The sequence below is a fragment of the Emys orbicularis genome, chromosome 6 (genome assembly GCF_028017835.1).
Source record: "Emys orbicularis isolate rEmyOrb1 chromosome 6, rEmyOrb1.hap1, whole genome shotgun sequence".
Classification (NCBI taxonomy): Eukaryota; Metazoa; Chordata; order Testudines; family Emydidae; genus Emys; species Emys orbicularis.
In genome coordinates this window covers 45,024,159-45,038,238 of record NC_088688.1, presented here as the reverse complement: position 1 = coordinate 45,038,238, position 14,080 = coordinate 45,024,159, and the positions used below count along the sequence as shown (strand labels likewise).

General features: G+C 42.1%; 1 protein-coding gene across 1 annotated transcript in view; it reads left to right on the top strand.

Annotated features, from left to right (window-relative positions):
• SCAMP1 (secretory carrier membrane protein 1) overlaps nt 1-14,080 on the top strand; it is a 74,762-nt gene that overhangs the window by 17,109 nt on the left and 43,573 nt on the right. The window contains exon 2 of the mRNA XM_065406004.1: nt 10,774-10,851. Within this exon, the coding sequence (XP_065262076.1) occupies nt 10,774-10,851 (78 nt within the window). The remainder of the gene's footprint in view (nt 1-10,773; nt 10,852-14,080) is intronic.

Here is a 14,080-nt window from a genome sequence, read left to right as displayed (position 1 = left end):
TTCTCATAGTACCAGCAGACGTTGGTAGGTCTCTTAGTGGTCCCATAGTACTTACTAGTCCTGTGTGACAGCTGGAGCTCCGTTGCCTTACTGCGGCTCTGGGGTGTCCCAGCTGTGCTTCCTGTCCTGCATTTGTTGTTATAGTTGCTTGTACAGCTGATAAGCGACTGCCATTCAGATGCGACTAACCGAGCTTCTCTCCTCAGAAGGCAATGAAGTCCTGGATCTCAGCACAAGACCACAGTGAAGCATTAGTCATGATGATCAATAATTAGGCTTGTGAATGTCACACAAGCTGGAATAGCAAAAGACAAAATCTTGCCACACTCCAGGATTTGAATGGGGAGTTGACCTCCAGTCAGGATGATCCCAAAGTACTAGAGAACGCACAGGTAAACAGGATCCTAGATAGCTAGCAAAGTAGTGTGGGATAATAGTAGGAGGACACGGCAGATGTGCAACAGTTTTTTCACACCTACTATGCTGTGGGTAACCTCATCCTGCATATCCGTAAACCCACTTGCAAAGTGGCTTTAATGTGCATTAAAACACCACATGACTGGCAACAACAAAAAATGTTTTTGGATGGAAGACATTTTAATGTGAAATAACTGAAGATAACACACAAGATATTTGAAGTATACACAAGCCTTAAACTATGCCTTTCTATGTGGCATCTGCTGGAATTAAAGGAACTTATTTTATAGTATAACACTTGTTAGTTTTCAAGTTATATTCTCTTTGTGGTATTATATTTTTGGCACATGTAAACAATACTGCACAGAATGGTGTTAATTGTGGGATTGCTAAAATACCTCTATGTGGCATACCTGAAAATGCTTTTGAATTTTTTAAAAAATTGATAAGCTTTCAGATTGATAGTATCCCTCTTTAAAACAGGAGTCTATAACCCAAGCTCAAATGTTTCGAGGGTCAAGAAAAAATGAAAGAAAAAAACAGGTAATAGTTATAGGAATAGTTAAAGGAAACAGATTTTTCAAAACTTTTCAGGAGATTGATTTTACAGTGAAAACTGTACTTGAAAAAAATCTATCCAATGTACTATTTCAGTGAAGTAGGAATTATACATGATATTTTTATAGTGCTGATACACCTCTACCCCGATATAACGCTGTCCTCGGGAGCCAAAAAATCTTACCGCGTTATAGGTGAAACTGCGTTATATCGAACTTGTTTTGATCCGCCGGAGTGCGCAGCCCCCTCCCCCCCCCCCCCGGAGCGCTGCTTTACCGCATTCTATCCAAATTCGCGTTATATGGGGTAGAGGTGTACTATCACAGACTATTTTAAATTACTCATATTTTTTTTCATTTGTTTTATTCTTCAGTGAACTTTATACAGTAAACTTGTCTATCCTTGAATGGATTTGGTCAATGTGGAATATATCTTGATTTATTTTTTTTTATAAAACATGGCAATAAAACCATTAATTTCTTTCTGAAATGAATTTCAAACCTCTTGACCTTCAGTGTCCTGCCTTTTCCCTCCCTAGGTTTCTTTATACAGTATTGGAAATATAGAGTGGAAATAAACACTGCTGTAGTCGCCAATAAATCAACAGTTTACTAACCTCAGAAATGCTTCAGATAATTTCATAAAGTTCCAAAGACTATGAGGCTACAGTAACACTCAGGCCAGTGTCAATTTTGTTTACTCTTATATATAATTCTGGAGTAATCCCATGTAGAAGAGTGGATTTACTTCTGGCACACCCCCTTGTGGCTGAGCGTGGCATGGCAGCTCTCTCCTGTCTAGCGCCCTTTGCTGATGGTCACTTGAGTCTCATGGTGGTATGCCTCTTCCGGAGACTCAGCATGCCAGCCAGGTCATGGTTTAATTTCTCACCGTGCCAGAGTAACTAAATTCAAATAACATGCAGTGTCCTTACAAGAAGGTCTTTAGCTCTAAATCTGGTCCTTGTGGTCCTAGTGCCCTTCTCTCAGGGCTCTCCGTCGTCCTTGTCCCCTCCTCAGGGTCTCATGCTATTTTACCAGTTGCTAGTAGGGGAACCTGGGCCCTCCTACTACACCGGTTCCTGTCCAGAGACCCTATAGCCAGCAGCCAAGTTCTGCTTTTTTCATCTTCTTTCTGCTACCTCTCTAGACTCCTTCCTGCTGTAGCCTTTTCCAGGCTTTCTCCCCATAACCTCCCTAGGCCCACCATATTTTTAGAGTCAGGACTCTAAGGGCCCTCTGCTGGAATCCCCCAACAAAATCCCAAACCAGCAAATATAAACTTAAACCCACTTCTGCCCTCATTGGGTTTGACCTTTCGTCTCTCTAGTTTCAGGTGCCCTATTCCTTGTTTAACTGCCTTGTAGCGCTCTCTGCTGGGAAGTTCAGTTCCTGCTGTTCTTTTAGGACATGCCACCTGTCTCTCTTCTGGTCTCTTGCCTTCTCTACTCAGACAAGGATCCCAGAGGTTGCTCTCCTGGTCTCTCTCCCTGACTCTTCTGATCTTCCTACTCTATAATCCCAGAGAGTAACTGCAAAATTCCTTTCTTTCTTTCTGCAGCTCTTTCTTCTCTAAACTTTCTCTGTTTATAGTCCTCTACCAGTGCTTCTCCCTCCCCCTCCTCCCGTCACCAAAATCTAGGCTTCATCAAGTCAGCCTGGCCCATTGTCCAGGTGCAGGTTGCTACTCAATTGGCCTCAGGCCCACACTAGCCCGATCTCCACCTCTGTGGAGTACACACCCCTCACAATAAATATATATTGACATTATTTCAGTGAATGGCAATAATTACTGAGATAGGAAACTTCCTTTCAGTAGCTGCATACTCCAGTTGCTATCAGAAGGTTTTGCTTCTACAGCGACTGCAGGATTGGGCTCTATATCCTGGAACTTTCACTGATCCCTCACAAGGTCTGTGAGTTCAGAGCTCTGTGAGATTGGAGCATAAGGTAGGCTTAATTCAGAAGTGTGAAAGTTAATGCTCTTACAGTAAAGTCATACTGCTAAATAATGGGTGTGGTAAGAGAACATGAATAGAATACAATTATATCTTGCTAAATTATAACATGGGCCCTGATCCTGCAAATACTTCAGCACATGCTTAACTGGATGGATTGAACTCAGTGGGATTACTTATGTGAGTAGAACCAAGCACGTGTCTAAGGACTTGTATTCACTGCAGTGTTAGCTCAAGGTAAACTCAAGTGTTTACTTTTCACGTGACTCCCCTGCACACACAAATCTCTAGCTCCAGTTACCTGAGGCTTTAAACTAGAGCGCTGATGGTGCTGGAGCGAGTAATACAGTGAGACTCAGCTACTCTGTGCTGCTGATATAGATGTGTGCAGATTGAGTGTTTCACATTATTACTCTTGCACAAGCTAAGCTAACTCAGGATTAACTTGAGTGTACATTACTTGAGCTAACACTGTGGTGAAGACAAGCCCTGCCTGTTTGCCATAGTTTGTTAAAATGTTTCCATATGGCATTTCGATAGCCTTTTTTAAATCCCAGAATTATCTCTGCTGCCTTATTTAAAGGGCCGGAGCCCTGGGCCCTTTAAAAAGCTCCTGGAGCCCCGGGGCTCCTGGCCGCTGCTACTCTGGCGCTTCGCTGGCAATTTAAAGGGCCTGGGGCTCCAGCTGCGGTAGCGGCGGCCAGGAGCCCTGGGCCCTTTAAATCACCGCCAGAGCCCCATGGTAGTGATAGTGGCAGCTGGAAACCCCAGGGCTCTGGCGGCGATTTAAAGGGCCAGGGATTCCAGTGCTGCTGGGAGCTCCAGGCCCTTTTAAATTGCTGGGCCTCAGGGAAGCTGCTCCTTTTGGCCCCCCTCATCAGCCCTGCCAGTACGGTTGCTGTGTACTGGTTGTTACCAGTATGCCATACCGTACTGGCTTACTTTCACCAGAGTATTTAAAAATAAACGATACAGAAAATTTGAAGCGTCAGTTGTTGGTCATTGGGGGTAACATACAGAGTATGGGGGGATGCTAGTATTTTGGGGTTGGGCACACATAATACATAATACATACAGACTGCAATGTCCCCAATGGGGGGGGGGTAGACGATGGGCGGGATCAAGATACAGTTGACAAGCGGTGAGGGTCAATCTCATACAGGGAGTACAGACGGTCGTGGGCATAAGTAAGTGGACTGGGTAATGGGGATGGGGCAACCCTCACATGGTGGGATTCAGTTATGCATCCTGTACTAGTAATACTGAGACATGTTTGATAGATTCTCAACATTGGAAGAGGGGGAAGGTATATACAGAGCAAAAGAAGGTGTTGAACTAGATTATTTTACCAATATGTTACTATATAGAATGTGTTCTGTTGACTGTGTTTATTGAGGATAAAGAAGAAAAACACTAGTTCAGTAAATGAGCTGTTGAACTTAAACTAAATAGAAAGGGACTGGAGTATCCCACATGTTAATATAAGCTGTTTCTCAGCATATTTCTCTATTGTAAGATTTTCTCATGTTAATGGAAAAATAAAATTTTAATGGTGTGAAGTACTTTTACATGTTTAATGTGGATTAAATGTTTAACTCAGCTCATCTGTTGGGCATGTGATTTTCATGAGGGATTCTTGACAAGCAGTGACTCAGTTAGTCACATGTTTAGTATATACTGCTGTAGAAGGAAGACACTAAAACTTTCTTTATACTACTATTAATGTGGCAAAAACTTTGGTGTAGGTTTCAGTCAAGTGTGCTTTGTTATGAAAAGTCATTCAGATTGTTTCATCAGCATCTTCCTTCTGAGACCTAAAATGATGGGAGAATTCAAGCATGGAAAAGTCTTCGCAGTATGTTGCCTAGTACAGTTATTTGACTTCTTTAAAACAGTAGATTCCCCCCCCCACCCCCCCGTTGGCATCTTTAAACTCCTTGTAACCAACAATAGTCGAGTATATGGATTTTGCTGAAAATTGTACCCAAGATTTGTTTACTTAAACAATATACACCTGGCAATTGTTCTTGCTCTCTTAGTATGGGAAGAAACAAACCTCCTTGATCTTCACAATGCAATATTCATCTGTTTGTGTCAATCTTTTTCAGTCAATAGCATCCTTTTGGCTTGTGAATTCTCGATTTCACCAGTGGTGGAGCACAGAATTCAGGATGTTGTGGAGGCACAAATCTTTTTATTTGTCACCTAAATACTGTGGTGATTGGTGTATTAAGTAGAATCTTGTGTGTGTATATAGCTAGTCAGTCCTGATGAAATTTCAAGTGTAGGATTAATATTGAAAAAACTAAGATGTTGCTGTAGAATTATTGCAGTCCAATTATACTGATTCCTTCCCTCCTTCCTTTTTTTGTTTTGGTTTGTTTTTTGTATGTATGTATGTGTCTCTGTCTCTCTATGGGGTATGCTTTACTCTGTGTGGGGGTACCAAATGAAAGATTACAGTCTTGTTCTTTGAATCACTGGAAGCTATGCATCAGAGGCAAAGATTTTAGCATTCTACTTGTCACTAGGAACAGAGAAAACATGCATTAAAATGGGGAATCCCCAGTGAACTGGGTAGGCAGAGTGCCCTTTAAAACTGTTCTAAGCAGTTCTCCAGTGTCATACTTAGGGACTTGGCATTAATAGAAGTTGTATTCACATAATCCATGTGTAGTAGGTAAAGCTAAGTGAATTGCAGGTTATTGCAGAAGATATATAGAACAACTTAATTGCAAGTTAGAATGTAAAAAGGAAAGGGGTCCAGTGAACAGTTTATAATTGAAATGGAGAAGAGCTGTTTGTGTAAGTAGTGTTGGTCAGTTGACCAGTCAAATAATGTAAAAATGGTGAAACATTTAAAACATTTTAAAGTTATTAAAACAGTAGCAAAAGTGAGACTTTATGGTCTCTAGTAGACTTAGCCTTAGATTAATATTTATGCCTAATTATAAAAAAGTTACTTAACTGAGTTATTTTTACTCAGAAAAATGCAAAACACAATGAAATTCTGCAAAATGAAAGGATAATTATTTTAGCAAAGGTTAGCATTTAAACATTTTTCTTTATCAGCTTCAGCTGTTTCAGATAGATCTCTGTTGTCATCATTAAATTGATCAATAGTCCTCTTCCCTCAAAAACTTATGCATCTTTTCCATGCTGTTCCTTATGCAGGGAGCAAAAACTCCCTGGAAAAAAATCTGTACAGCCACTACCGTATCCTTCAAATCCATCCTTAATACTCACCTCTACTGTTAGACCTAGAAAACTCTGCCTGCAGACTGTGGTTAGGGTTGGTGATGAACATTAATATCCCCTTTCCTGCCATTCTCCATCATACACCCCTCACTTGAAAATATACAACAAAAGATGTAACTAGCATTCTACATCTCTACAAACTGTAAAATGACCACTGTCTCTTTCTGTTACTGTAATACATGATTAATGTATGGTGTATAGACATGGATAAGAGTAGGAAGTCAGACATGTCATTTTATAATGGCAGTGAAACAATTGTTACTTTCTTGAGATAATTACATGTCTGCAGTGATTGAAGATACCTGGCTTTTGTTCTTGTCTCTCACAGTACACCAGAAAGCATATAATTCTTCCCAGAAATGGATTCACTAAATGTAAGTGTTGTTCACAACTCTGTCTGAGGTCCAACACACAGGCGCTGTCTTCCTCCTTGCCCTGGGGGTGCTGAACCCTGGCTTTGCCCTGGCCCCACCCCTTCCCCCAAACCTCCACCTCGCCTCTTCCCACCTCTAATCCGTCCCACCCCGTCTATTCCACACCTCTTCCCACCCAGTTCCACCCCCTCCCTAAGCATGCTCCGTGCCCTCTCCTCCTCCTCCCAGCACCTCCTGCATGCCACAGAATAGCTGATCTGTGGTGGGAGGGAGACACTGGGAGGAAGGGGGAGAGTTGATTGGGGGGGGGCTGTCGGTGGGCAGGAGGTGCTGGGAGGGAGGGGAGCTTGGCTGCTGGTGGGTGTGATGCACCCCCTAATTTTTTCCTGTGGGTCCTCCAGCCCTGGATCACCCACGGAGTTGGTGCCTATGGTCCAACACATCAAAATCTTTAGTATAGAACTATAACATCAGGGAAGAAAATAGTACACTTCAATATCTTAATCTTCCTGCTTGGAAGACTTTTTGGTCATGTCTACACTAAAGAACTCAATTGTTTGTGCTTCAAATAGTGCAAAACAGTTGACTGAAATACAAACAATTGAATGCATCCACAGCTAGCTAACCTCAGTCAGTGTAAGGCTTGATCTTCGCTTAAAAGTTATACCTGCATATCTACATCCATCAAGGATGGGCAGAAAAACACATCCTTGACAGACATAGCTATGTTGCCAAAACCCTGACTGTAGATGCTGAGTGCATCTTTCGATGTAGCTAATGTTCAGGGAAGTGGTGTTCCTCCACCAGTAGAAAAACGCCTTCTTCTGTTGGTGTCGGCAGCGTCTACACTAGGGGGCGATGCCAGCATAGGCTCCACAGTGTAGAGAGAGCCACAGGCTTGCCCTTGTGCCCACACTAGTGCTTTCTTACACCTATTTAGGCAGGGTGATTCTTGTTTGACAGCTCCCTCAGCTGGTGAACATGTTTAGTTCACTAGTTGGAAGTTCCCTTTTTGCCATACCTTCTATTGGTTTTTTCCCCCCCGCTGTGGCTCTGCAGGCTGTCAGAAATCCCACTGTGGATAATACAGTGAATATTACACTCTCGCCCTCTGCCTACTGTATTTAAAAATTTCCTTTATTCCCGCTTTCCCCTCACGTAACTCCAGTAATTCCTCCAGCTCTACAGCTCTTTGGCTGGCAAACTATTATTGGAAGTTTTGCTCTTCACTACATCAGCTGGCAAGACACAGATAGCTCTCTGAGCCTGTAGCAGGAGATGAATAGCCTAGTAACTTAACTCCTAATAGCCCTTCAGGTCTCGGCTTTCTTCAGGCCCTATTAGATTGGGAGAGACCAGGGGAGGGGAGAAGTTGGTAACTGAGGGACTGAGTGCTTACTGTCAGTTCTGTTCCTTCTGTTTGCAGCCCCGGCTGGTGGTGATGTTACTTTGGCAAACTACTCACAGTTGTTGAAACATGAGTGGTTTGCAGATTGAGAAGTTGCAGAACAAGTGATCAGAAAATTACTAGAGTGTGTGTGAATACTGTTGGACAGAGGGTATGTGACGGAGGGCATTTTTTAGCTGGTGATCCAAAATTGGGTCACTGGATGAGGACTGCCCGAGAAGGCGGGATTCGGGAATAATGTAGGCGGTGCATGCGTGGCCTATGTATATGTGTGAGAAAATGTAGCTGTGGACATCTGAGGGATGGATAATAGGGTGCATGAGGAGGGTACAGCGGGAACTTTTAGTGACCTAAAATTGACACTGCACATAAATTGACACTTACACCAGCACATAATTGAGATTTGGGGCTTACCCCTAAAACAGGGGTTCTCAAACGGGGTCGGGACTTCTGAGGGGGTCGCGAGGTTATTACATGGGGGCTCGCGAGCTGTCAGCCTCCACCCCAAACCAGGCTTTGCCTCCAGCATTTATAATGGTGTTAAATATATAAAAAAGTGTTTTTAATATATAAGGGGGGGGGGGTCGCAGAGGCTTGCTATGTGAAAGGGGTCACCAGTACAAAAGTTTGAGAACCACTGCCCTAAAACTTCAGGGATCAATTGTATCAGTTGTTTCTCTTCCTACTCTTCCCAGCAATCTGTACATGCACTTACGTATTGCAAGTTTCTTTTAATTGATTGGTGTACATTTCTCCATTTTAGATAAGGTTCTATTACACAACCATTTTCCCAATCTGAAAGGCTTCTAAGAAATATTCAATATTTTGTAATGCTGTTGAATTATAAAAGTTTCATATTTTGTTAAAAATTATTCTGTATCCTCTTTTCAAAGTCTAGTGCATAAGTCAATATTTACTTCATTTACTGCATTTTTAATTCCTCATTGTGGTGTTTCTCTGAATTCAGAGAGCTAGCATGAAGCCTGCTTTTGTATGATCTCCAGTTGAAATTTGAGAAATGTAACTTTTTTTCCTGCTGTTGTGCTAAAGCACAATGTTTTAACTTGAGCAGCAATCACTGCAATCCTGAGAAGTGGAGAGACTATAAGAGGTTACTTTAGCCATTTATTTAGGGACTGGTGAAGTTTCACTTGGAACACTACATTCAAGTCTGGTTCCATAATTAAAATATATTATGGAGATAACATGGTAGAGGTTCCTCTTTACAGGACCCTCTTTACAGAGAGATTAAAAAAACTAGATTCTTGTAAAAACTAGATTTCCCCCCCCCCCTTTTGTTTAAAAAAAACAAAAACAAAACAAAACTGAATTTGAGAAAGAGGCGATCTCAGGTGGAATATAAACAATTTTTCATCATGCTGCGGTCCACAGATCTATTACAAGGGTTACTTCAGCCTGCTTGCAGCTTGGGGGCAGAACTGAACCTGTTGGTCACTGACAGCAGGGGAATGTCCTGCCCCTGAAGCAGCCTCCACAGCCAGTGGTGGAACCAGACCTTCCTGCTGCAGAGCTTTGCTGTGGAAAACTTCAACCTTTTATTTCAAATTTCTGACGGGTAGTTAGGCTGAGCATTTATCCATGTAAGTCCCAGCCATGTCCTAGGACCGCATTTGCCTTTTGGGGAAAAGGTCTCCTTCTCTCTGCTTCCTTTCTTAGCAGGCTTCAGGGAGAAAGCTAGGCTGAGAAAAGCCTAGAGGCAAAATGAAAGGTCTCTTCTCCCTCCCCCCCCCCCACCTCCTTTTGAATGTCTTGTTGAGGAGTTCAGATGGCTCTGTGGATAGGATGCAGTTTTCCCTCTCACCACAGGCTTTCGACAGCTTTTCTCTAAAGGGCTTTCCTATTATAAATCAGCTACCTGATAGAGCAGCTTTTAGCTCATGTCAGTCGAGTGTTATAAGAAGATCAGGATGGAATGATGTGGTTTAGATTTAGGAATAGCAGATATATTTAGGGCTTTTCTTGGTTTTTACAAAAATGAAAACCAGCTTTACTGTGGAACTATCAGAGACTATATTTTTGCAAAGGAAGCTTCATGTACTTTCTGTGCACTAGTGATCATTGTCCTGTCCTGAGTCTTTTTTTAGAGACATTGACTTAAATCATATCAGTAAAGAATTTTTTACCTGTTACTAATACATGAACATGTTAGAAATACAAATTCACTTTTCATGTTTACTTTATTCATTTCTCTCAGATTGAGCAATGAACTAAAAAAAGTGTAGAAACACCTCTGTTGGTTAAAATTTATAAAGTATATAGTTACAAAATTGTAAATTTCAGGCTAAATTTACACTGTGTGTGTCCATTCCGTTAGCCCTTACCTAATGCACCAATGCTGTTGTCTTATCCTGGATATGGTATGCGTAGGTTTTGTTACCTATATACAAATGGATATTTATCTAGAGAAGAAATACATCAGTATCCTTTTGTGGTATTCTGTAAGTCTAATTAACTTTCTACTGAAATGAATGGAACACTTGGCCCGTAAGATATATGTTTGGGAAAGATCCTAAGTAAAACCGGACTAACAGTCAGGCTCTCCTTTATCTTTTTTTTTCTAAGTAATTTCTTTAATATTGTCAGCTCATGAAATGTATAGCAGAACAGTTTATATGAAAGCTGATGTGAGAGCATGGTTGTGGCTCAAAAAGTATATGATCGGGAAAGCAGTTGTATACCGCTAACAAAATTTAACATGATGAAAGTCTCGACTCTTTGTATAGGCATTGTTACTAGTTTTAGTATGTATGCACACCTTTTACATAACTTTTCTTTTCTAGGATCCTTCGGTTACACAAGTGACAAGAAATGTTCCACCGGGATTAGATGAGTACAATCCTTTCTCAGATTCCAGAACAGTAAGCACATTAGTTTATTTCTTTAATATGCTCTTATTATTTTTTTGAGCGTTCTTTGGAAAACTATTTTACAGAAAGTTTGGAAGTTGCACTCTTAGGAATGTGAAGGACTAATGAGGGAAAACAGAAGATATATAAATAAAGGTAGGCCCTTAATGACATGTGGTGGATTTGTCAGGTGGGTGGACTTCAGTGGGACTTAAGCACGTGACTTGTTGCTAGTTTGTCTTATCATGGCTATTCAAAAATTACCTGGAAAGAACGTCGGTGTGGCTGCACAAAACTGCTCGATATTGCTGACATGTAAAAGCAATATTATACAACTTGTCATAACAAAAAATGGCAAGTTTAAAATACTATTTAAAGGAAATTCTGTGGTATAATGACTTTGTGCACTAATCTTTCAGTCCTAGGTTAAAATCTGACTTTATTTTATTTACAATTTAATTTAACATCTTATTCTCCGGTTGATATGCATCTATCTTGTATTACTGTCAGACAGTTTTGGTGGTCTGTGTTTGAGAAGCCAAGAATTGGCATAGCAGTCTTGCTGCAGGTCCACATAGATTAGTACAGTAACTCCTCACTTAACATTGTAGTTATGTTCCTGAAAAATGCAACTTTAAGTGAAACTATGTTAAGCGAATCCAATTTCCCCATAAGAATTAATGTAAATAGGGGGGGTTAGGTTCCAGGGCAGCTTCCCCTACTCTGCAAGTACCAAGGGTGGGGGGGCTCAACCCTCAGTCCGCCCACTCCACCCCTTCCCCCAAGCCCCCACCCTTGACCCGCCTCTTCTCCCCCCCCACCTCCTCCCCCTTTACGTCACATGGTGCGTCCTGGCTCCTCCCCCCTCCCTCCCCTCCCTTCTAAACACCACAAGCCAGCTGATTGCTGCATCGGGAGGCAGGGGGGAGGCGCGCCGAGTCCTCGCTCCTCCCTCCTGCCCGGGGCAATCAGCTGGCTTACTGCGTTTGGGAGGCTGCGCGCTGAGTCCTCGCTTCTCCCCCCTCCCTCCTGCCCGGGGCAATCAGCTGGCTTGCGGCATTTAGGAGGTAGGAGGGAAGGGGGAGGAGTGAGGACTTGGCGCAGGCTCCCCCTCTCTCCCCCCGCCTCCTCCCTGGGGCAATCAGCTGGCTTGCGGCGTTCAGGAGGCAGGGGAGGGAGGGGGAGCCTGCGTGCTGAGTCCTCGCTCCTCCCCCCTCCCCCTTCCCTCCTGCCTCCAAAACGCCGCAAGCCAGCTGATTGCCGCAGGCAGGAGGCAGGGGGAGGAGAGGGAAGGCGCTGATCTGTGGGGTCTGCCGGCGGGCGGGAGGCGCTGGGGGGGGGAGGGCGTGGCGTAGGGAGGCTGCCAGCTGTGGAGAAAGCAGGCAGCCAAACAACGTAAGAGTGGAGCATTGCACAACTTTAAATGAGTATGTTCCCTAATTGATCAGCAATGTAACAACAAAACAACGTTAAGCGGGACGACTTTGAGGAGTTACTGTACAGGAAAATATGCAAAATTAATCTAGCTATCTGTAGTTTTCTCATATGCTTCCTCTTTGAGAATTCCAGAGCTATAGCTATGCAGTTGTTGTAAACTTGTATGATTATAAAATGCACTTTAATTTCTGAATCTGTTCTATCGAAGGGAGGAGCTAAAATAGCCCTTAATTGGGCATATGAGAGCTTATATGCAAAGAATCCAGATGGGCCTCATCCTAGATGCCAGTCGTATAACAAAATTAGAGTAGTGTCCTTCTTTTGTTGGGGGGGGGGGAGGGGAGGATGCTAAGGGAGAGGGAAAGTTTGAGTTTAGTGACAGATGTTAGCCCAGTTGTTCATTTTAGGATCTGTGAGATGTCGATGTTTATGAATACTTTATTTAAAACTAATTCTTATACAGATGTTATACCTGAAGTGCAACAGCAGCAGCATTTATTTGAAGGGACTTTTTCCTTGACAGGCTTTCTTGCTAAAGGCAAGTAACAAACATGCTCAGCTTCATTATAGTAGGAAGCTATGAAGAAATGTATCTTGTATAGTGTCGGAGAAAAACACAGTTCTCACTCTTTTGGTTGGGTACAGCAAAGTCAGATACTTTATTTTCTCTTGCAATTGCGTAGAGGGAGAGAGTGCACTAGGACAGGGTCTCCCCCTCCTAGGCAGGTCTCTCTACAGATAAACAATTACAGCAAGCATTTATACCTTTTGTTACAGACAATAATAAGCAACAGCTGCATTTTGTTTATACATAGGTCATCCTGATATCTTATTTTTCTCACTTATTTAAGACTCTAGTCTACATTCCATATTATCTACACATTATCTACACAAGGTCGTAACAACTTCTCACACAGTTCTTTCCCACTCGCCTCACACAATCCTCGCTTCTACAAATCTCGCGTTATTAGGGTTACAGTTAGCCTGACTCTTGCTAACAAACTGTCATGCATTGCAATCCCCTTCCTGTCAGTTCTTTCTCTGCTTCCACAATAGCTATCATGACAGTGTATAACCACAGATGTCCTTACTAAATCAAGTCCTAGGAAATTTCAGTTAGAAATCTGTTTTTCTATTTAGAAAGATTTCTTAATTTCTGGTTAGTGGTGAAAGATGCCACAGTGGCACTCTCAGTTGGGATATGCTGATTTGACTTAATTAGGATCAGGATTTCACTTTAGATTTAAGAAAAGAGGAGGATTAAAAGAGCCAGTTTACATTCAGGAGGAGTCTTCTCTTCCTCTGTTCCTCAGCCTGCCACTACTTTTCCAGGAAGCCTCTTTGCTATGTCCTGGGCTCTGGTTTTCCCTCAAGCCCTACATCAATTAAACCAGTTTAGATTGTAGAGATTTTTGGAAAAATAAATGGTACATATCTGGCAGAAACTTTCTAGTTTCAGCATTTTTTTAAACAAACAAAAATAAGCTTGGGAGTTCTTAAACAAAAAACTTTCTCATGAAAACTTTCATTTAGGAAAAAAGGGCCACTTCTTTTTTGTTAATTAAAAGTTCAATTAGCTCTATTAAATTACTTTGATATGCTTGGCATAAAAGAATAAAACAGGCATTTTTTCAGCCCCACCCTTTTCAGTCTATGTGATGCCTAACAAGCAAGGTTAAATCTTTCCCAGCTTCAGGACTTCTACTAAACACCTGTAAAATAAAATGCTTAATAGATGCCTGTGATAAAAATGTGATATATGGGTGTTTTGGTAAGACACTTGGCCCTGTTTTTGGCCCTGTCA